At 58.1% G+C, this 21734-nt stretch overlaps 2 protein-coding genes and 1 long non-coding RNA gene across 3 annotated transcripts; 1 reads left to right on the plus strand and 2 right to left on the minus strand.

Moving 5' to 3' along the window:
- The first annotated feature begins 1906 nt into the window (after window positions 1–1906).
- On the plus strand, window positions 1907–4325 carry LOC123374751 (zinc transporter 1-like). The gene is made up of 2 exons (XM_045025006.1): window positions 1907–2486; window positions 3143–4325. The coding sequence occupies exons 1-2, from the start codon at window positions 1907–1909 to the stop codon at window positions 3868–3870; spliced, it is 1308 nt and encodes a 435-aa protein (XP_044880941.1). The 3' UTR covers window positions 3871–4325.
- A 29-nt stretch (window positions 4326–4354) lies between these two features.
- On the minus strand, window positions 4355–7741 carry LOC123373714. Its single transcript, XR_006580838.1, has 6 exons — window positions 7419–7741; window positions 6634–6658; window positions 6180–6233; window positions 5790–5867; window positions 5188–5279; window positions 4355–4491 (listed from the first exon to the last, which is right to left on the minus strand). It is a non-coding gene; the product is annotated as an uncharacterized LOC123373714 (long non-coding RNA).
- A 152-nt stretch (window positions 7742–7893) lies between these two features.
- LRRN4CL (LRRN4 C-terminal like) lies at window positions 7894–15835 on the minus strand. The gene is made up of 3 exons (XM_045022798.1): window positions 15587–15835; window positions 12867–14712; window positions 7894–8574 (listed from the first exon to the last, which is right to left on the minus strand). Exon 2 carries the CDS (start codon window positions 14705–14707, stop codon window positions 13847–13849), a length of 861 nt encoding a protein of 286 aa, XP_044878733.1. The 5' UTR covers window positions 14708–14712; window positions 15587–15835; the 3' UTR covers window positions 7894–8574; window positions 12867–13846.
- Between the last annotated feature and the right edge of the window lie 5899 nt (window positions 15836–21734).

Consider the following 21734-nt stretch of genomic DNA (forward strand, 5'->3'; position numbering starts at 1 on the left):
ATGACCTGAGTAATTATAGTTCTGTCAGCCTGACATTGATCCCAGGCAAGATAACAGAGCAGTTGAGGGTAATGTAATGCAAATCAACAGGGTTTTATGGAAAATAGATCTTGGCAAACTAACTTGATATCTTTTTTGATGAAATTACAAGTTTGGTTGATAAAGGTAATAGTGTTGACGTAATATACACAGACTTCTGTAAGGTGTTTGACTTGGTACTGCCCAACATTTTGATTAAAAAACTAGACTGATATAAAATTAACATATCCCACATTAAATGGATTGAAAAAACTGGCTAACTGATAGGTCTCAAAATGTAACTGTAAACAGGGAATAATCATCAAGCATGTGTGTTTCCAATGGGTCCCCCAAGGATCGGTTCTGGGCCCTATATGCTATTGAAAGTCTTCATTAATTACATGGAAGAAACATAAAATCATCACTGATAAAATTTACAGATGATACAAACATTGGGGGAGTGGTAAGTAATTAAGAGGACAGGTCATTGATTCAGAGCAAATCTAGATCTCTTGGTAAGCTGGGTGCAAGCAAAGAATATATCTTTTAATATAACTAAATGTAAAGGTATACAGCTAAGAATAAAGAAAGTAGGCCATACAAACAATGGGGAACTATCCTGGGAAGTAGTGACTCTGAAAAAGATTTGCGGGGTTATGGTGGATAATCAGCTGAACATGAGTCCACAGTGCAGCTCTGTGGCCCCAAAGGCTAATCCAGTCCTGGAATGCATAAACAGGAATCTCAACTAGGGGTACGGAAGATTTCTGTATTTAGCACTGGTGTAACTGCTGCTGGAATACTGTCTCCCGTTCTGGTGCCCACAATTCAAGAATGATGTTGATAAATTGGAGGATTCAGATATGAGCAATGAGAATGATTAAAGAATTAGAAAACATGCCTTATAGTGGTAGAATCAAAGAGCACAATCTATTTAGTTTAACAAAGAGAAGGTTAAGGTGTGACTTGATAATAGTTTGTAAGTACCTAAATGGGGAACAAATATTTAATAATGGACTCTTTGATCTACAAGAGAAAGGTAGAACGTGATCCAATGGCTGGAAATTGAAGCTAGACACATTCGGACTGAAAATAAGGCGTAAAGTTTTGACAGTGAGGGACCAGGGTAATTAACCATTGGAACAATTTACCAAGGGTCCTGGTGGATTCTCCATCACCGACCATTTTTAATTCTAGATAGGATATTTTTCTAACACATCTCCTCCAGTTCAATCAGGAATTAATGCAGGGAAGGCCTGCATTATACAGGAAATCAGACTAGATGATCATAGTGATTGATCCCTTCTGGCCTTGCAGTCTATGAAGCCTCTGCTGGGGCTGGGATTCCCAGTTTTCCCCAGTACAGACCCCCTGGGTGGAGCTGGGATTCCCAGTTTTCTGCAGTGCTGACTCCCTGGGTAGAGCTGGGATTCCCAGTTTCCCCAGTACATTGGCCCTTGGGGTTCCCATGTCTGAGCTGCCCCATGCAGACCCCAAGAATGGGGGTACCTGCTCACTCCCATCCCAGCTTGCAGAGAGAAGAGGAGACGTCTTCCTGCTGAGTCGAGGGCTGTGAGACTGAGAGCAGCCTGTGTGCTGTGCTTGCCAGCTGGTGGTGGGCTGGGCAGGCAGCCACAGGGGGAGCGAGCGAGTGCTGTCCCTTTAAGGAACCCCCAGGGACAACGGGACTGTGTGCACCACCGGCCACTCCGAGTGCAAACTCCTGGCGACAAGTGCAGAGCAGTGGGGGCAGGGACAGGAGCTCAGAGCCCAGATAGGGAGAAGGCTGCTGGGGCAGGGGCAGGGGCAGGGACAGGGACAAGGCTGCCAGGGGAGTGGGTTGAGGTAGGGACAGGAGTCCAGAGGCTAGACAGGTACAAGACCCCATATGGGGGCAGGCACTGTTGGGGTAGGGATGGAGCTCTCCAGGCTGCCGATGCGGACAGGGCACCAGGGCTGGCTGGCAGGGCGAGGTCTGCGGGGGCACCAGGGCTGGCTAACTGCCCAGCTCTGTCTTGCCATTGGCCTGTTCCTGGCAGAGGTAGTGGCCAGCCGGGTCACAGGTTCCCTGCTGGCTCTCTCCTGCTCACTCCAGACGCTGGGGATGGTGCTAGCGCTGGGGGTGGCTCTGCTGGATGGCCAGCTGGCCTGTGGAGCACACCCCGATTGCAGGAATACCTTTGGATGGGTGCGAGCCCGGGTGGCAGGGACCCTGGTGTGCGGCGTGTTCCTGACAGCACTGTGCCTGGCCCTGGTGCCCAGGGCACTGCACCGGGCAGGGCACCCCCAGGTGACAGAGCAGCCCCTGGCACTGGTGGGAGTTGGGGCTGCTGGGCTCCTCATCCATCTGGCCAGGGTGAGGCTGGATGGGCAGAACCTTCCCGCTCGAGCAAAGAGTCACCACAGCGGCCATGCCAGCACCAGCAGAGAGGGCGCAGCCACAGGCAGATCTGCCCAGGAGACACAAGGTGAGTTCTGCCGGGGGGGGGGGAGGGGGGCATACTGGGCCAGGCCTGTCTCTCAGCTAGAGGGGAGGGCTGAGCTCGGGGGTGGTACCAGGCCAGGCCTGCTGTGTCAGTGCAGGTTGAGATGTCTGGGGAGGGATGTGGGGGGAAGGGGTACTGGGCCATTCCTTCAGCTTTGGGTGGGGGAGTTTGCTTAAGAAGAATCGAGCCTACCCTATGACTCCCTAAGTCTTTGCTCCTTTCAGGGGCGGCTCTTATGTTTTTTGCTGCCCCAAGCATGGCAGGCAGGCGGCTTTCGGCTGCACACCTGCAGGCAGTCTGCTGGTCCCACGGATTCGTCAGCATGCCTGCGGGAGGTCCGCCAGTGCCGTGCCATCGGCGTCCCCGCCGCTGAATTGCCGCCAAAGCCGCGGGACCAGCAGACCTCCCGCAGGCGCGCTGCCGAAAGCCACCTGCCTGCTGCCCTCACAGCGACTGGCAGGCCGCCCCCTGAGGCTTGCCGCCCCAGGAACGCGCTTGCTGCGCTGGTGCCTGGCGCTGCCCCTGGTTCCTTTGCCCCCCGCCACCTTGCCTTGTGACCCCTGCCCTTTGCCCCCAAGTTGTAGAATGAAATGCTGCCCCCATACCCTTTTCACACCTCTTCCTTCCTCCCTGCACAGACCTGCTGGGGAACAGGCAGCCTTGGCTAGAGGACGGGTTCTTGCCTGCAGAGGAGTCTGGTGCCTGGCTGGCTCTCTGCCTTCAACTCCTGGCTGCCTCCCTGGGCCCTGCCACCGTGCTGCTATATTCACTTGCCTTCCACCTGCTGTGGCCCCCATGTGTGGAGCAAGTGGCCTGCCTGCCCCCCTGCACTGGGATGCCATGCCGGCCCCTGGGCGGCCCTGCACCAGCCCTGGCAGAGCTGGGACCCTGCTGGCTGCTGTACCTGGACCCTGGGCTCTGTGTGGCAGTAGTGCTGGCTTTGATCCTTTTGGGTGCACCTTCCCTGCGGGGCTCTGCCCTGGTGCTGCTGCAGGCTGTGCCCGACCATCTGGACCTATGGCGACTTGAGTCACATCTGAGGAGCACGGAGGGGGTGGCAGCCCTGCATGAGCTCCATGTCTGGCAGCTGGACAGTGCCTATAGCCTGGTGGCCACGGCCCATGTCTGGTGCCTTGACACTGCCTCCTACAAGGCTGTGGCCAGGAGGATCCAGCAGGTGTTCTGGGAGCATGGGATCCACGCAGCCACGGTGCAGCCCGAGTTCGGTGCACTTCAGGGACCGTGCTGCATGGCAGCAGGTGAGGGTGATGGCTGTATGGGTGGTGGTGAGGCCCTCAGGAAGAGGCACTCGTCACTCCCATCCTCCAGCCCCATGGTGATCCTGGAGTACGAGACCACAGTGTGAGCCATGGGAGCCACTTCTGAACCAGCACTTAAAAGGGGCACGTCCTGGAGTGAGCAGGGGCCATGGCAGCCACTCCCCATGAGCAGCATCTGCTCCCCACACTCCTAGGTCGGGGAGTCGAGAACTGTGCCAGCTCCCCCACCCCTCCGCCATGCCGCTGCTCTTTGCCTGCCCCAGCCCATGTGTGATTCCCAGAGGGAAGAGCCAGGGGCATGTAGGGGAGCAGTGGGGTGTTGGCAGCGCCCTGAAGACTGAGAATGAAGTGAGGAGCAGAAACCGGCTCCAAGGATCAGCGTCACTATGGGGATTTGGAACCTGCCGTGCTGCAGGACAGGGCTGCCCCTGGACTCAGCACTCAGGACAGGCCATGGAACAGGATGGGGCTCCCCAGAGGACTGAGGACAGGATGTGCCGCAGGACGGAGCTGATGTGGGGTCTCTCCTTTTAGAGCGCTCCATTCCTTGTAAATAAAGGGAATGGAGCTGCCTGCCAGGATGTTGCTCTTTATTGCTTGGCGACAGCCACAGGGGTTGGAGCATCGGGGGGAGGTCGGGGACTGGCCTGGGCTGTGACTCCCTTTTGGCTGATCCCGTCATGTGGTGCCCTGGAAAGCACAGCACCCTGCGTGGAGAAAGGGGAGATGGGGCAGTGTCAGTTCCTGGCATGTTCCTCCCCCGACCCCACACAGCCGGGGCGTGTCCTGCGACCCCACATGGGCTGGAGCATATCCCTCAACCTCCCACACAGCACTGACCCCACTTGCGCTGGGACGTGACCAGGGCCGGTGCAAAGATGTTTCGCGCCCTAGGCGAAACTTCCACCGTGCGCCCTCCCCCTTCCCCGAGCCCCCGCCCTGAGGCGCCCCCTCCCCCCCCGCAGCAACTCCCCCCCTACGCCTGAGGCACCCCCCCACCCCCGCGGCAGCTCCCCCTCTCCGCCCTGAGGCGCCTCCTCTGCAGCAGCTCCTATTGGCGCTGCAAGCCTGGAAGGCGGGAGAAGTGTGCTTGGGAAGGAGGCGGGGCAGGAGTGAGCTGGGGCGGGGAGTTCCCCTGTGTGTGGCCCCCCCCCTTACTTGCTGCAGGCGGCCCTCCCCGCGCTCCCCTGCCCCAGCTCCCTCTGCATAAATGCCGGCAGCGACCGGGGCGGCCGAAGATCCGGCTGCCATGGTCGCTGCCGAAGAAAATGCCACCCTCCAAATCCTAGCGCCCTAGGCGACCACCTAGGTGACCTAAATGGTTGCACCGGCCCTGGATGTGACCCCCCTAACTCCCTGGGCTCCTAACCCCGCCAACAACCCCTCCGCCAGGGTTCTCTTACCCAATCCCTGCTCGCTACTGTTTCAGGACTTTGCTGATGCCTTCACAGATGCGCTGCACCTTGGCGTTACTGTCCACGTAGCCATCACCGTTCTATGGGACCAGGAGATAGGTCAATCTATGCTGCCCGTGATACCCTACCCTTCTGCCCAGCCCCCCCCTAAAGCTGGGGATGTGTACCCCTACTCTGCCTCCCAAAACAGGGATGTGCCCCCAGCACAGTGCCCCCCAGCACCCCTAGAGCTAGGGATTTGCCCCCAGCACAGTGCCCCTGACCAGCTCCCCAAAGCCAAGGATGTGCCCCCTGCACAGTGCCCCCAAGCACCCCCAGAGTCATGGATGTGCCCATCACAGTGCCCCCCAGCACTCCCAGAGCTGGGGATGTGCCTCCAGCACAGTGCCCCTGACCAGCCCCTCCAAAACTGAGGATGTACCCCAGCACATTGCCCCCCAGTGCCAAGGATGTGCCCCTCAGAGCTCTCAAAGCCGAGGATGTTCCCCCCTGCAGTGTGCCCCCCAGAGCCAGGGATGTGACCCCAGCACAGTGCCCCCCAGCATCTCCAGCCGGGAAGTACCAACACACAATGCCTGCTGGGTACTCACGAGCTTGGAGTGCAGGACCTGGCCACTGTCAGGGAGAAGAATCTCAAAGGCCCCAGAGCCGGGGGCCATTTCCCCTGTCTGGAGAGAGAGCGAGTGTGGGGTGAGCAGGCTGGGGGAAGCATGGGGACTGAACACCAGAGCGGTGGGCCCTATGGAGAGCTGTCCCAGAGTGGAGGGTGAAACCTTGAGGAGCGATGGGGCATGTGATCCCCACACAAATCTGGGGGATGCCCTTGGGGGCTCAGGTGAGCGGAGTGGGGCTCCCTGCTCTAACCCTGCCCTGCTGGTGCTGGAACAGCTCCCAACCCTGATTCCCTGTCCCATCAAACCCAGGCCCCCCGCCCCTCCTGCATCTGGTCCCCAAGCCCCAGCCTGACCCCAGTCACTCACAATCTCCAACTGCTTTGGGAAGCGTTTCTCTAGGAACTCCTGCAGCTGCAGGAACTGGGGGGAGCAGAAGGAGAGATGGGGGGAAGGTCAATGACTTGGAGTAGGGGAGGGCCCCACCACTGCTCCCCTTTCCCCAGCCCCAGGGTGCCTGTTAGGCCCAGAAATCCCCACTGTGCCCTACCTTTTGGCATCACCCAGGACACCCCACTCTCAGAGAGGGAGACTCCACCAGCCATCGGGCCCAGCTCCTTCTGCAGGAGGGACCCCGGGGACAGGTCCCTAGGTGGAAGGGCTGGGAACCCCAAGGAACCATCCCCCACATATGACGGCATGAAGGCACAGTGAAAGCCAGGGGCACATGGGGGCACTGGGAGGGCACACAGGTGGAATGGGGGGCACACAAGCTGTGTCTCTCACAGTGGGGGACACATGTGGGGGGAGGCTCTTTACTCACCCGGCTTCTGTATCCTCAGCTGCCACTACAAGGGAAACAGAGCCCAGCATCAGTGTGGGCAGGAAGGCTGGAGTTTGGCCAGAGGCCCGGTACCAGGGGTGTCAGACTTGTGGGGGTGAGAAGGGAGGCTGAGGCTAGGGTGGGCTGTGCCCTTGGGGGGGCAGTTGTGGGTAGGAGGTGCCCAGGGAAGGGGCAGTGCTAGGTGAGGGGTGTCCATGGGGGTGCAAAGCTGTATGGGGTGTGCCTATGGGGGCTGTGCTGGGTGAGGAGTACCCATGGGGAGGTGTAGCTGGGTGAGGAGTGCCCTTGGGGGGGTGGAGCTGTATGAGGTGTGCCCATGGGGGCATTGCTGGGTGAGGAGTACCCATGGGACGTGTAGCTGGGTGAAGGGTGCCCATGGGGGTGGTGCTGGGTGAGGGGTGCCAACAGGGGTGGAGCTATAGGAGTATGCCCATGAGGGGTGTAGCTGGGTGAGAGGTTCCCTGGGGGGCAATGCTGGGTGAGGAGTGCCCATGGGGGTCGTGCTGAGTGAGAGGTGCCCATGGGGAGTGTAACTGGGTGAGGGGTGCCCATGGGGGTGGATCTGGGTGAGGGGTGCCCTTGGGAAGTGTAACTGGGTGAGGAGTGCCCATGGGGGCAGAGCTGGGTGAGGGGTTCCCTGGGGGGCAATGCTGGGTGAGGGGTCCCCATGGGGGTGGAGCTGTATGGGGTGTGCCCATGGGGGCAGAGCTGGGTGAGGGGTGCCCTGGGTAGGGGGTACCAGTGGGAGTATCTCTGCCACTCACCAGAACGTGATCTGCACTTGGAGGCACGGGGCAGCCATGGTGATGCCGGACCCAGCAGGAGAAAGGGGGTTAACAGCTCGGAACCAGCCTGGACCAGAGCAGCCCATTCATCCTGCCACGGGGGAAATGTGACGCCAAGGGCAGCTTCCCCACCAGGAACCGACTCCTCCCCCCAGCCTCCCAGCAGCCTTCACCAGGGCTTGGGGCCAGGGGAATTGGGAGGGGGGTTCTCTCAGGTGAAAGCCCCTACCCACCCCGTGTGGATTGGTCTGGGCCAGGTCTGTGGGGCATCCCAGTTGCTAGGCAACCTCCTGAAAATTCTGTGTGGGGGTGATGCCCATAGGCCCTGTCCCCTGTACCTCTCACAACCCTGCCCTCTACCTCTGCCCCCCATGCCAGATTGTGTCCCTCCCCTCAGGTCCCACCCCCAGCATCCCTCCCCATAACCTGCCCCCCTCCCATGCTCCCTCTTCGCCTTCCGCTCCCCCTTTGCCAGCTATTTCCCCTGGATCCTGCTCCCACTGCCCTGCCCAGACCCTGCTCCATTTCCCTGGCTCCAGCCACAGGCGCGGGGCTAACCCCCCAACTCTTGCAGAATATCTTGTGGGGATCCTAAGTGACCCCATGTGCAGGGGAGTGGAGGGAGAGGGTAGTGGTTGTCACAGCCTGTCCTTCCCCCTGCCCCTCCTCTGAATGGACACCTGGCCATTGTGAGGGGACGGGAACCCAGCTGCCAAGCCCCCTGGGTCTGGGTTGAGCCAGGTCATTGTTCCCAGCCCTGAATCTCTAAGTGCCCTCCCAGGTGGGAAGCCCGCAGGTCTGAGCCCTTCCTAGGGCAATGGAGACCCCACAGTCTGGCTGCCTTACACCTTGGAGCCAGCACCCCAGTCTGCCGAAGCCCCTTGTGCTTGGACATGTCTCCTGGGCCACGTGTTCTCCAGACACATCTCACCAGAGGCCCCTGGGGCACAGGTGCTCCAGACACATCTCCCCAGAGGTCCCTGGGCTGCAGGTGCTCCAGACACATCTCCTCTCAGTCCTCTGGGCCGCAGGTGCTCCAGATACATCTCCTCTCAGTCCTCTGGGCCACAGGTGCTCTGGACACATCTCCCCACTTTTGACTTGAGTGTGTTACCGAAATGTCGGGTCCGCCTAGCTGAGAGCCAATAACAGCCAGAGAGGGATAAGGAAAAGTTGCTTTATTTTGCAGAAGAAAGGAGAGTTTTGCACCTTGGTACAAAAACTTTACTGGATACAAAAAGCCAAGGATCTTTATACACCCCTACAAGCAAGCTTTAGCCGTATTATCATTTAATTGGTGATTAAAAAACTTGTGCAGGAACAGTATTTTTGCAATTTTTGCCAGCAAAAACTAGTCTGGGACCGGTTTCAATAGCTTTGAGGCTGCCAAGGTAAGACAGTTCAAAAGTTCAGGCTGCTGTGTATGGGAGGGTGGGTATCGGTTTTCCCATAATGGCTGCTGGCTGCCATAAAGGCTACCAGCTGCTCGGGTCCAACCGTCGCCTGTTACAAGTGGTTGGTCAAAGCCCAGGGCCCTGGGCCTGATTCTAGCTGGGAGGAGCCTGGATGACAGAGTCTGGGCCCTTTGGTACAATCCTGTGTATTTACATGGACTGTACAAAGTCCTGTTCCCCCCAACACAGGTGGCACCAAACAACAGGAGGCAGTGTCCTTGCTCACAGCCGCAGACAGAGCCTCCCCGCACCCCCACCCCCTACAAAGCACTCTAGGTTTGCTCCTGGCTTGCGCTGCCAGCTGCTTCTTCAGACTGTGTCTGACTCTTGTTTTGACCTGCTTCGCTCTTACCCAAATAGCCTGGAGAGCCCTCTGCCCACATAGGCCAAATTCCCGAGCGGGCTGGCATACCCCTTGGCTAAGGTGGGTCTGCCTAGCTGTCTCTTACAGCACTCATCAGTTAGGAGGGGCAGTCACAACAGTTTAAGGAGATTTAACCCATCCGGCAACAGAACGGGGTCTTGGCCAAGGCATTTCTGAACCACAGGCACATTGCTCTTAACCAAACCACCTAGAGATCCACACTGAGTCAACGGACACAACACAGAGCCCTGACTGCAGCTCCCCACCCCAGGTTGAACTCACCCATCCTGGGAGGCCTAAGTATGTCCAGCATCTTTAAGCAGAACGATGGCCTGGCCTCACTTAGGGAAGCCTCCCCATTTAAAATAATCTTGGACCCTCCTTTTCCCATTTGCTTCTGTTGGGGGAGATGCAGGCTCCAGCTGCTTCTGTTGAGAGGGTCAGTCCAAGGTAATGGCTATATGGGTAGCAAAGGAACTCCCAGCAGGGGAAAGTCAGTCTGTCTTGTTGCCATCAAGTGATCAAGACATATGCCATAGTCTTTCCATTAGGTGTCCAGCCCCCACTGCACAATGGATGTGTTAATTAACTATGGACATGAAACATAACATGAAAGTCACACTCCTCCGGGAAGGTCCCGATACGCAGTGGTGCATTCACAGACCCAGGAGGAGGTCACACCAGGATATAGACATTTCTCCCAATCTGCCAAAGGAAGTATCATGAATTTACACCTAGAGCTGAGATGAGAGCCAGGACTCCTGGGTTGTATCCCCAGCTCTGAGAAAGGAGTAGGGTCTAGTGCATGTGAACAGGGCAGGCTGGGAGCCTGGATTCCAGGTTCTTTTTCCAGCTGTGCCCCTGACAGTTTTGTGTCTGTCTTTCATGACTGTAATATTCTCTGTGCTCTCCAGGCAAAGGGAAGTATCCGTGTGTGTGTGTGTGAAGTGCCAAGTTCTCTCCCCACACCCATAGTCACTGCCCTGGAGAGTGGGCCAGGCTGGGGGTCCCATGGCCCAGGAGTGGGGTACCTGAGGCTCAGCGTCTGGGGCCTCAGGAAGGGCAGCCCCTTCAACCAGGCTTCAGGGCCAAACAGTTGGGGGTTCCCATCTCAGCATGGGACACAGCTACCCAGGGGTGGGGGAACTGATCTGTATTGTGGGGGCAGGGTGGATTGTTGCCCTGAATGCCATGAAGCACCTTCCTCAGGGCAGGCCCGTCATGGGAATGGGCTAGGGCTCATGCTTCCCCCTCCCTCCCCATCATGGCTTTTCCTGTCCCATCCTCTGCTCTGCTTCAGCTGGACCCTTTCTTTTCCTTCCCTTCCCACGGCCCCTCCTGACACTACTCCCCCAACTACCTCATGGCTCAGCTAAACTGCCCCCTCCCATGCCTGCTGGGACAGAGCCGGTGGCCTTGGCTCAGGGCCCAGGGCAGTGTGGGGAGGTATGTAGGTCAGACAGGAAACTCTCCAAGCAGGGAATGAAAGAGGCTTTGTCCCGTCCTCCCCCCTCCATCCCCAATCACTGGTGCCACCCTTAACCCTCTGTGCACTGGGCTGCAGCCAGCATTGCACAGCACCAAGAGTGCCGCAGAAGCACACAGCATGTGTCCGGACAGGCCAGGGGAAAATGCACATGCATGAAGGGGGAAGGGGTTATAATGAGTGTGTCTTCGTGTGTGACGTGGTGTTTGTGTGGAGGGGGTGGGGTGTGTGTTACAGTGAACATACGTGTCTGTGTGAGTGTCTGACAGTGAGTGGGGGTGATGTGTGTGTAACATGCTGTGTGTTTTTCTGTGACCATGTGGATTGGTGTGTGATATATCAGTGTGAGTGTATGGTACAGTGAGCGTGTTCCAGTGAGTGTGTTTGTGTGTGTGTTATCTGGAGTGTGTGTGTTACAGTAAGTGTGTGTAAATGAGCGTGTGTGTTATAGTGATTGTGTGTTACAGCAAGTGTCAATGAGTGTGAGTATTCCAGTGAGTGACTGTGTGTGTGTCAGTGAGCATGTTTCAGTGTACGTGTGGGGGTGTTATAGTGAGCATATGTTGGTGTGTGTTGTGCGTTTGTGTTACAGTGAGTGCGTCAGTGTGTCATGTGTTGCAGTGTGTGTGTGTTGGTGCATATGTGAGCATCAGACCCAAGGTGTTCACAGCTTTCAAGGCTAGGGTGACCAGACATCCCGATAAAATCGGGACTGTCCCGATTTTGAGGAGTTTGTCCCGCGTCCCGACCAGAGTACGGTCGGGATGCCATTTGTCCTGATATTTTGTTTCCTGGTCTTCGGCAGCAATTCGGCAGAGAGTCCTTCAGTCGCAGACAGTCTTTGGCGGTATTTCGGCAGCGGGTGATTCTGTCTTTGGCGGCAAGGTTTATTACCCCCCGCCAAAACACTGCTGAAGACCATCTGTGACTGAAGGGACTCTCTGCCGAATTGCCACTGAACTCCCGGACGGGTGAGTGTAAAAAAAACCCCCAAAACAATATTTTCCATTTAACATCTGGTCACCCTATTAAAGGCAGACGATTGTCCCAAAACTCAAAGCTCTTTGTAGTCAGGCGCTGCCTGGGAAATCACTGCACCCTCAAAGCGCCTGAGTGCCCAGCAGCGAGAGCCCCAGACACACACACTCCTGCCTGGCCCTTCCCCCAGCGTGCACTAATGCAGAGGGTGAGGGGCAGGTCCTGGGCTCACGCCCCAGCCTGAGCACTCACACTCCCGTGGCAGGGGAGTGCTGGCTCAGTGTCTGTGGGTGAGTGTCAGGGTGGTGCTGGGAAGCCATGCCAGCTCAGGGGGTGCTAAGCATCCGGCATGCGAGTGACTCAGGGCTGGCTTCTGAAGGTGCCCACCATTGAGACCCAGCTTCCACAGCACTGCAGCCAGCATGGTGAGAGCACGGAAAACCTGGCCTGGCAGCGAGCATCTGAGAGAGCGTGTGTGTGACACTGTGTCTGTCAGCGAGGGGCCTGGAAGGGAGGGGGCTGGGCTTTGGCCCCCTTAGCACATGCTGTGTGTGCATGTCCGTGCGTGTGGCATTCGCAGTGCCTGCGTCTGGATGTCATTACAAGTATCTTCATGTTTCTCTGTACATGCCACTCTCTGTGTGCACATGTTACTCCACGTGCCTGCACGTCTGTGTGAGCAAGTGCCAGGAAGGGAAGTGGCTGCAATTTGGCCTGTTATTACACTGTGTCCCATACCAGTGGGTTCCTGTGCCAGGGGACGGTGATGTCTCCCCAGATTACACAACTTGCAGCATAAATGGCTGCGTCACAACAATACAGGAGCAACCCCTTCCCCCACTGCCCCATCTCAGTGTCAATCCACTCTCAGGGGTCCCTCTGGTTTCAGCACAGCTGGGGCTCAGGACACACACATAGGAGGGCTGGACTAGACAGAAGCATCTCCCCACCTCCGTGCCCAGGCAGGCCCCTTAGCACTGGCGTGCCCAGCCCTGAATGCGGACGGTATCAGATCCATGCATTCAGCCCTGCTGGCCAGCGCACTGAGGGTGAGTTCTGCCCCAACACCTCCTTCCCGCCTGTGCCTGGGACCTGCAGAGGATCCCCCAACATGCATCATCTGTCCCGGGCTGCCCCTCACATACCTGGGCACCATGGCTTCCCCAGCAGTCAGGGCATGGAGCTGGGTCGTTCCTCAAGAAACCCTAGAATGAGGAGGGCGGGGGCTGCTCCTCATTCCCATTGCCTTCTGGGCTAGGGCCTTCTCTCACACATCTGGGATGGATCATGTTTTCCAGGCAATGGTTCAAGGGCCCTTGTGACACTGCTGGGTGCGGCTCTTAGCGGAAACCCCAGCAGAGCTGGGTCCAGACAGACTGTCCAGGAAGTGCGGGGAAGAGCCCCGCTGTGGGGGTACTGTGATGATTCACTGTTCCATGCAATCAAGAGGAGCTGAAGGAGACGAGGGACAAACCTGCAGCCAGGACATTGCTTCTGGACTTTATTCAACACGAACAAGTTCACATTGCCAGCAGTGCAGAACACCCCCAGCCTCCCCACCTCGGCGACCAGCCCCCTGCCATGGCTCCTCCCCACACCGCACCATCCCAGCTATGGGGGGGGCAGGTGGTCCCAGGGTGCAGCCCCGAGGCCAGACATGCAACAGCAACTGGGGTGACCTCCCCCCACAACAAGCAGGGGGAGCCCCAGGCAACTCCCCCACCCACTGGAGCCAGCACAGGTGGTCTGATGTGGGATGGGATCGTTACTCAGCATGATTCATACTGGTTGTCAAGGGCCTCTGCCTATATGTCCCTCTACCCTGCCCCCCATGGGGCCTCCCCACAGCCCTTGATGCTTCAGGACCCCCCCACCTTTCACTATATAAATACATAAATAAATAAATAAATAAATAAATGTTATGGGGAGGGAGCATCAGGACCTGAGCAGCCTCACCCCATGTGGAGTGGGGAGGGCATCATGCTCTGGCTGTGTCAGGTGGTGTCCACCTCTAACTCCACATCTCCGCCAGCCCTGGTCCCCACTGCACTGGACAGTCCATGGGGGCTGGCTCCAATCCAGGCCAGCAGTGTATGTGTCTGGGGGATGGAGGGTTCTGGTGCCCCTACAGCTGCTCCTCGCCCTTGTAAAAGCCATTGGCCACCCCACTTGGCCCCACCTCCCCATCCAGGATGTTGTCCTGGGAGCCATGGAACTGCCGTCTCCTCGAGCGCAGGGCAAAGTGCCAGATCAGCGCGGCCACCACCACCAGGCCGAACATGGCCGCCAGTCCTGCTGCCACATATGCATAGGGAAGCTGGGGGGCCAGAGTGCGGATGGTGCGGCACGGTCCATGGGCCCGACTCCCATCGTCAGTGGGGCTGGCACCAGCCTGGTTGGCTGCCATGACACACACCAGGTAGGAGGTGCTGGGGTGCAGCCCCGCAAGCACTGCCATCCGGAAAGTGCTGTTGAAGATGGGGCCAGCAATGGTGTGGCCCCCATCAGCCTGGTACATCAGTCGGTACTCCCACACTGTGGAGGAGGGGGCACACCAATGCAGGCTGGCCCCAGACTCAGTGACGTGCACTGCCCCCAGCTGGGGCGGCTCCGGTGGCACATCTGGGCCAGTCACCCCAGGGCACAGGCAACCAGTATCCTTGCTCAACTCTGCACAGGCTGTCTGCAGGTGGCGGCAATGGTGGTAGTCACAAGGCTGATGGGGTTCGTGCTGGGAGCCAGGCATCTCTGGGGTATCCGGGGTGGAGAGGTCCTCATAGTTGTAATAGTCTGTCCCCAAGTCGTGCTGGGGGGTGGGTGAGGCAAGGCGGCTGCTCTCCTGGGCACGGAGCCAGGGCCAGTGGCTCTGGCCCTTCGGGGGAAGGGGTAGGGAACCTCCCATGCTTGTCGGAGCCCCCTCTGGGCACAGGATCAGGAGGCAAGCAACCGTGAGGACTGGAGCCGAGAGTTCCAGGAGGATGGTCATGGTTCCTGGAAGAGAGAGGACAGTGTGAGTGCCTGAGGTGAGATGATGCTACAGGATACTGGGGGAAGTATGATTCCGCCATCAGAGCACTCTGCCCCAGTCCTGCCTCCTTACAAGATCCCAGGGAAGCTATACAGACCTTGGGAGCCAGGGTAAGGCATTGCCCCACTTCACACAAGAGGAAACTGAGGCACGGATAGGCAGGAACTCACAGAAACTGCCAGTCAGTGGTAGAGCTGGGAAACAGAAACAAGGGTTCCTGATTCCCAACCCGTGCCCCCACGCACTAGACCGCACTCCCCTCCCAGAGCTGGGGACAGAACCCAGGGGTCCTGATTCCCAACCCGCGCCCCCACGCACTAGACCGCACTCCCCTCCCAGAGCTGGGGACAGAACCCAGGGGTCCTGATTCCCAACCCGCGCCCCCAAGCACTAGACCCCACTCCCCTCCCAGAGCTGGAGACAGAACCCAGGGGTCCTGATTCCCAACCCGTACCCCCACGCACTAGACCCCACTCCCCTCCCAGAGCTGGAGACAGAACCCAGGGGTCCTGATTCCCAACCCGCACCCCCACGCACTAGACCCCACTCCCCTCCCAGAGCTGGGGACAGAACCCAGGGATCCTGACTCCCAGGAGTCCGTTTGTTCCTATTGGGGGCTGGAACTGAAACCACAGCTATCAATAGGATAATACTGTCCATGTGCTCCTTGGGGGCTCCATCCCACAGGCTCTTCCGCAGGGGAAGGGGGAGCTGGCTGTCCCCACGCAGCAACCCTCACAAGGAGACACCCCTGGGGCTTTGAGGGGCCAATGGCCTCCAGGCAGGTGTCCCAGGACTCTGAGGATGGGGGTTCCCTGCAGCTCCGGTCTCACTCACCCGCCGCTCCTGTAGCTGGATGGGGACCGGCGTCAGGTCAGTGGGGCCACAGGGCTCTGGTCTCCAGCGAGACAGGGCTCAGCGCTGGGGATCGGGGTTCTCCACTCCGGGGCGCTGGGAGATCGGGGCTGGCACCGCTCGACTCTGCTCTCGCGTCTCGTCTGCTTCGCTCCAGCAGCTGCAGCAAGTTTTATCCCGTCGGGGAGCTGAGCTCATCCCCCGCCCCCAGCCTAGCTAGGGCGGAGCGGCCCGGGGGCTCCTGAATGGCGTGGGGGGGGGGGGAGCTGCAGGTGGCCGTAAGGAAAATAAAACTCTGCCTTATAAGGACATTTCGGTCCCTCCCGGATGATCCCCGCCCCGAGGCCGCAGAGATGGGGCAGGGAGCTCGGCCCTCCTGCCTCCCCCGGCCCAGCCCAGCCCTCCCCTCGGAGTCACAGGCGCTGTCAGGGCGGGCCGCGGGCGGGATGGACAGTGGGAAGCTGCCCGGCCACAGGTATCTGTTCCAGACAGACTCTTCCTGCCCTGGCCCAGCCCTGACACTCAGGAGCCAGACAGACCCCAGGGACGAAGCCTGCAGCCAGGGCAAAGCATGGGGAGGGCTGGTAGCCAGGACCCCTGCGTTCTAGCCTTGGCTCTGGTAGGGGAGTGGGGGCTAATGCTTAGAGCAGACAGCCTGGAAGTCGTGACCTGGGTGCTGTCCCCAGTAGTGGGAAGGAAGAGCAGTCTAGTGAGCTAGAGCTTGGAGCCAGGACTCCTGGGTTCTATCCCTGACTCTGGTGGGGACTAATGGGTTAGAGCAGCGAGAACGGGGTGGGCCATAGGATAGGTTTTATTCTCTGCCACTGACTCACTCTGTGATCTCGTCTCAAGGATTGGGGAACAAGCATCCAGAGAGGCTCAATTCATCCCTGTTTCTAAAGCAGACACCAGCCAAGGTATATGACAAGAGGCTGGTGGAGCCAGCCACCACTTACAGACAGTGCTGACCTCATCAGCATGTGTGAGCTCAGGGGAAGGGTAGGAAGTGACAGTCTGTTCCCTGGATCTCAGCCCCTAACTGCCCTGTGCACAGTAGCCTTGGGTGACTCATGTGGAGCAAAGGGAACAGGAGCCGCTGGGGTGGACGGGGAGGCTCTGCTCAGACAGATACACATGGTGCATCACTACTAGGACAGAGCTGCCAAAGGCAGCTTCTCAGCTCCTGGGGAAAGCCTGGATCCTGCTCAGAGCCATGGCTGCTCTAGGAGAGGCCTGGCTTGTAGCAGAGCTGGGGGCTTCCCTACTGGTTCTCAGGGGAACACAGCCTAAGAGGCGGGTTATTAGTATCTGAAATGCCATGGATGGTGTGACAAAGTGGGACTGTTCTTAATGTTTCCTCTGAATACTGTGTGGGTGCCTCAGTTTTCCCTATGCATTTCTTAAGTCTCCAGTGTGCATAAATGGCCCACACTCTGCATCCTGGCAACAAATGGCTGGGGCCTTTCCTCTTGCAAGAGAATAGCTAAAGGTCAACAAAGAGATCAGGTGACCTCCTGGCCTGGGAAAGAGACAAATGCCAGAAAGGAGGGGCTGGAGGGGGGGGGGGTTCAGTTGGAAGCCAGCTGGGGACAGGAAGTGAGGGCAGACGGGATTGTCTGGCTCGCTGGGCCTCAGAATGGACCTGGCTGAGGGGTCCCGTTCTCTGTACCTACAAGCTCTGTTTTAGACCATGTTCCTGTCATCTAATAAACCTCTGTTTTACTGGCTGTCTGAGAGTCACGTCTGACTGCGAAGTGGGGGTGCAGGACCCTCTGGCTTTCCCAGGACCCCGCCTGGGCGGACTCGCTGTGGGAAGCACATGGAGGGGCATATGCTGAATGCTCCAAGGTCAGACCGAGGAAGGTGAAGGCGTGTGAGCTTCTTGCCCTGAAGACAGTCTGCTCCAAGGGAGAAGAGGCTCCCCAAAGTCCTAACTGTCTTGTGGGGAGCAGTTCCAGAGCATCGCCCAGGGACTCCGTGACAGATGGGAAGGGAACCGTGATGCTAATGTCAGAGTCCTGGCTCCTCCCAGCCAGGGGCCTCATCTATACCTGCAACTTGCACTGGCTTAAAAGTGACAATGTGCCCTGCAGGGATGCTCTGAATCTAATTAAAACCAGGTTACTGGAGCTTGGCTCGGGCCTAGGACTCTGCCAAGTCAGCCAGCACCAGCCAACTGTTGTTTAACACAGATTGAGTGAGATGCTGGAAACTCCTAACTGTGACAGGGTCATGAGTCAAGCTTCCCAAATCACAAGATTTAAAAAGAACACTAACTGTTGCAATGTAGGAGCCCTGCACACCTCATCCTAGAGGCAGCTGCATCTCAGCACCAGGCAAAAGAGTCTTGCATAAACAACCCCCTTGGGCCATGCTAGAGGCACCTATGTCTCCATGCTGGGCAAGGGATCCGGATCCCTCTATAAACACCCCCCTCAGTCCACTCCAGAGACAGCTGCATCTCAGTGCTGAGAGAAGCAAATTTTGCACCTAACGGAGTTCATTAACTGAGGTCTCTCCGGAGCTTTGAGTTCACCTGCTGGGGGCTGGGAGAAGCATCATTAGAACTGTCTGGGGAGTTTTAATGTAAAACCAGGCTGCTTTGGTCTTTACATTGGTTAGGGTAATTAGTTACTTGGTTTAAGCTGATGCAGCAGGTCCTGATCCTGGACCAGGACCCACTGTGCTGGTCAGGGATCACTCATTGTGAAGATGTTTGTAAAAGTCTGTGCCCAGCCCCAACTGACTGTGCAAAACAAGGAGAGCTTACCAGTGGCCCGCCCACACAGTTTGAGAAACTCTTAAAGGCACAGGCCCTAATACCACAACCACTGTGATAGGTGCTGTATGACCCCAGCGGGGGGGGGAGGGGGGGGCACACAGACAAGAGGTACTAACAAAAAGGCACTTGTTTAAAACACATGCTGGTGTTGTTAGTGGTGGGTTGCTGCTGCACGGCCCACTGGTGTTTCTGAGCAAGGGGGCTTAGCCCCTGGGTGGTGTCCTGGTATAACCGTGTGTGCGCGCACGGGGGGGCAGGGAGGAGTTGGGTTACACTACTATAATTATACCACTACAAGCCCTCCTATGGGTGTGACTAGCCCAAATCCAACCATCCCTAGCTCTAAACCAGCACATCTCAGAGTGCTTTATGGGAAACTGAGGCACGGAGAGGGCCACCAACTTGCCCAAGGGGACTGTGGCCAAGGTGGGAGTAAAACCCAGGTCTCCCAAGTGCCAGTGTAGTGCTCAGCTCTAACCTTGCCTGGACAGGGATGAGCACCTGTGCCATGGTATACCTGCCCCATTGTAGGGGGCAGCACCACTCAATTACATTAGCAGAGTCAAAGCTGAACTTCATGGGTGTAGAGATAAGGTCTATATTTCCAACCAACCTGAAGCAGAGGGACTGCAAGTGCTGAGATACAAAAACCTCTGTGGTGGGGCAGGAGAGCAGTTCATAGACAGAGCCTTCACTCACACTGCACCCCCAGGCCACCCTTGGATTCCTCCCTTCCCCCTATAAGCTGCCTGGTTGTCACCTTCTCATGCCCCTCCATTACAGGGCTCTGCAACCCATCCCACCCAACATCTATGCCAGGAGCTGTGTGTCCACACACTGCCCCTTGCCATTTCCCCTCCATGCCAGGAGCGCTATGTGCCCACCCAAGGATAAGCCAGAGTTGGGCACTTAATCCTAGCAAAGATTTGGAAGCAGAGAGAAACGCTCCTGTGTAAGGGCTCAAGCTGATCTCAGAGGATGTGACTTAACCTGTGGGGAGGTTACTCTACCTGTGCTACTGGGGGGTTCTTGCACCTTCCTCAGCAGCAGGTGGGGCTGGCAGCCAGTGGCTAGGTGGGCACTGGGGACAGAGCCAGCCTGCTCCTTCCCCTAGGTCCAGCGGTGGCTCCAGGCACCAGCGCTCCAAGCGCGTGCCTGGGGCAGCAAGCCACGGGGGGTGCCCTGCTGGTCCCTGCGAGGGCAGCAGTCAGGCAGCCTTTGGGGGCTTGCCTGCGGGAGGTCCACCGGTCCCGTGGATTCGGCGGCAATTCGGTGGTGGGTACACTGAAGCCGTGGGACTGGGGACCTCCTGCAGGCAAGCCGCCAAAGGCAGCCTGTTGTGCTTGGGGCAGCAAAAAAGCTAGAGCCGCCCCTGCCTGGGTCCCTGCTGTTAACGGGCTGAGCTGGCTGTACCAAAGCGCATTATTCTGCACAGACTCACCCAGAGCAGCCAGTGGGGCCATTGGGACTGGGCAGTCCCATCGATGACTCAGCTGGATGGGGAAACATTCCCAGAAGCGCCTCACAGGCTTAGCAGCCCACATTGCATTTACAAAGGGGCCTTACGCCCCCACCAACTCATTGAAAGGGAAAGGGCTTAAGGCATCTACGTCACACAAGGCCTAGAGGGGTGAATGCCCCACAGCAGGACAAGGACTGTGCCTCCCACTCCCTCCACAACTGGCCAACCAGTAACACCCATGCCTGGGCCAGCCCAGAGACAGCAAGGATGGCTGGGCCATGCACTGGCTGGCAGTCTGGGGGCTTTGACTGGGCAGGGAAGTTCTTGCCATCAAAGTGACAGACTGGAGCAGCAAGGACAAGGATGAGGGAGAGCACAGGGTGCAAGGGGCAGCCCTGGCCACAGCAGCCTTCAGCCCCCTTCTGCAAGGCTTGAACTGGGCTGGGCTGATGGCACCAGGCCATGTTCAACTTGAGTGCAGGGCAGTGGGGGCTCCTCTACAGTCTTTGTGGAGAGGATGATCTACCTCCAGGGCAGGGACCCAGAGCTCTTCTTGCCCCCCTGCCACTCCATGCCCCTCCAGCTCTGCCACCCGCAACCCAACTCTCTGCAGGGACAGAAACTTCCCCATGAAGCTACTCCTTCAAGGCCCAAAGGGGGTAGGTGAGGGGCACAGGGAGAGCAGATACCTGCCCTGGTGCGTGGGGCTACTTACCTAGGCTGGCAGACACAGCAGTCTCAGGTGGGGCCTACAGAAGGACAGCCAGAAGCTCACAGCTGGTCCAGAGACAGGAAGTGGGATAGGAACCTGCTGCCTGCATTGCCCCCAACGTACAGCTGGGCTTGGCGGAAGGGGGGGGTGCAGCTTGAGCTGCCTTGAGGTGCTGCAGGTGGCTGTGCCCCCATGGGTGGCAAGCCCCTGTCCCCTCCCCTCCAAGCCCTGCAAACAGGGCACAAATAAGTGCAGCTCCCATGCTGGGAAAGCACCATTGCACTCCCCCCTCCCCACCTCCCAGCCCAAGCCCTGTGAGGCTGGAGTCAAACAAAGGGGAGTTCCTGTACAGCCAGCACCCCTGCACCACTCCCTACAGCACCCTCTGCTGGAAGAGGCAGTCTGGCAGCTACAATGTTCTTCCACCACCCCAGCACAAGGGCAAAGGCTGCAGGGAGTTTGTGGGTGGGTGGGGTGGCGGGATACATGGGCTGGACTCAGAAGCCTGGCCCTGAACCATGTATCACTCATTGCAGCTGCCAAGTGCCCACAGGGGTGGGTGACAAGTGAAGGCAGCTGCCTGCCAGGAGCAGACACCTCCCCTGCCAGGCTTACAGCCCTCTCTGGAATCCAGCCCCCCCATTACTGAGCCCTCTGGAATGCAGACATCACACAAGCCAGGCGGGACGCTGGCTTCCTGGCTGCAGTGAGGTCTGTTCAGGAGGGTGGGGAAGATACCCTGCCCATCCAGCTTCAGTGACGCCTGGCCCAGGCTCCGGTACAGCAGACAAGAAGGGGTGCGTCTGTGGAGATAGAATGGGGGAGCTGGGGGACCCCCATCCTGCTGCCATGGATGCCCTGCTTGGGAGCAGGGATGCCAGGGGGACCCCAGCCAGCTCACCCCGAAGGGAGGGATCCCTCTTCTGTGAGAGGGTAGGAGACTGAGCACAACTCATCTCAGCCGTTCACCACATCTTAGTCCCTCACCTCCATGGAGAGGCCCCCAGCCTTGCTGTAGCCTAGAGCCCCAATATCTGCGCTTGCCCACACCCCACCCCCAGACCAGCAGCCTGGCTCTGTTAGCAGGTGGTTTATTAAAATTACAGCAGTTCCAAGTGAGGGGCCGGGGGGCTGGAATGTAAACATGAGCTGGGAGCCTGGGGAACAAGGTCAG

Source organism: Mauremys mutica, chromosome 7 (assembly GCF_020497125.1).
Source record: "Mauremys mutica isolate MM-2020 ecotype Southern chromosome 7, ASM2049712v1, whole genome shotgun sequence".
NCBI lineage: Eukaryota > Metazoa > Chordata > Testudines > Geoemydidae > Mauremys > Mauremys mutica.

Excerpts from the sequence above, each read along its gene's own strand:
- LOC123374751 (XM_045025006.1), top strand. The coding sequence starts at position 1,907 with ATGGGGGCAGGCACTGTTGGGGTAGGGATGGAGCTCTCCAGGCTGCCG. Across the intron at positions 2,487-3,142 it reads ATCTGCCCAGGAGACACAAG|ACCTGCTGGGGAACAGGCAG; the intron begins GTGAGTTCTGCC and ends CTCCCTGCACAG.
- LRRN4CL (XM_045022798.1), bottom strand. The coding sequence starts at position 14,707 with ATGACCATCCTCCTGGAACTCTCGGCTCCAGTCCTCACGGTTGCTTGC.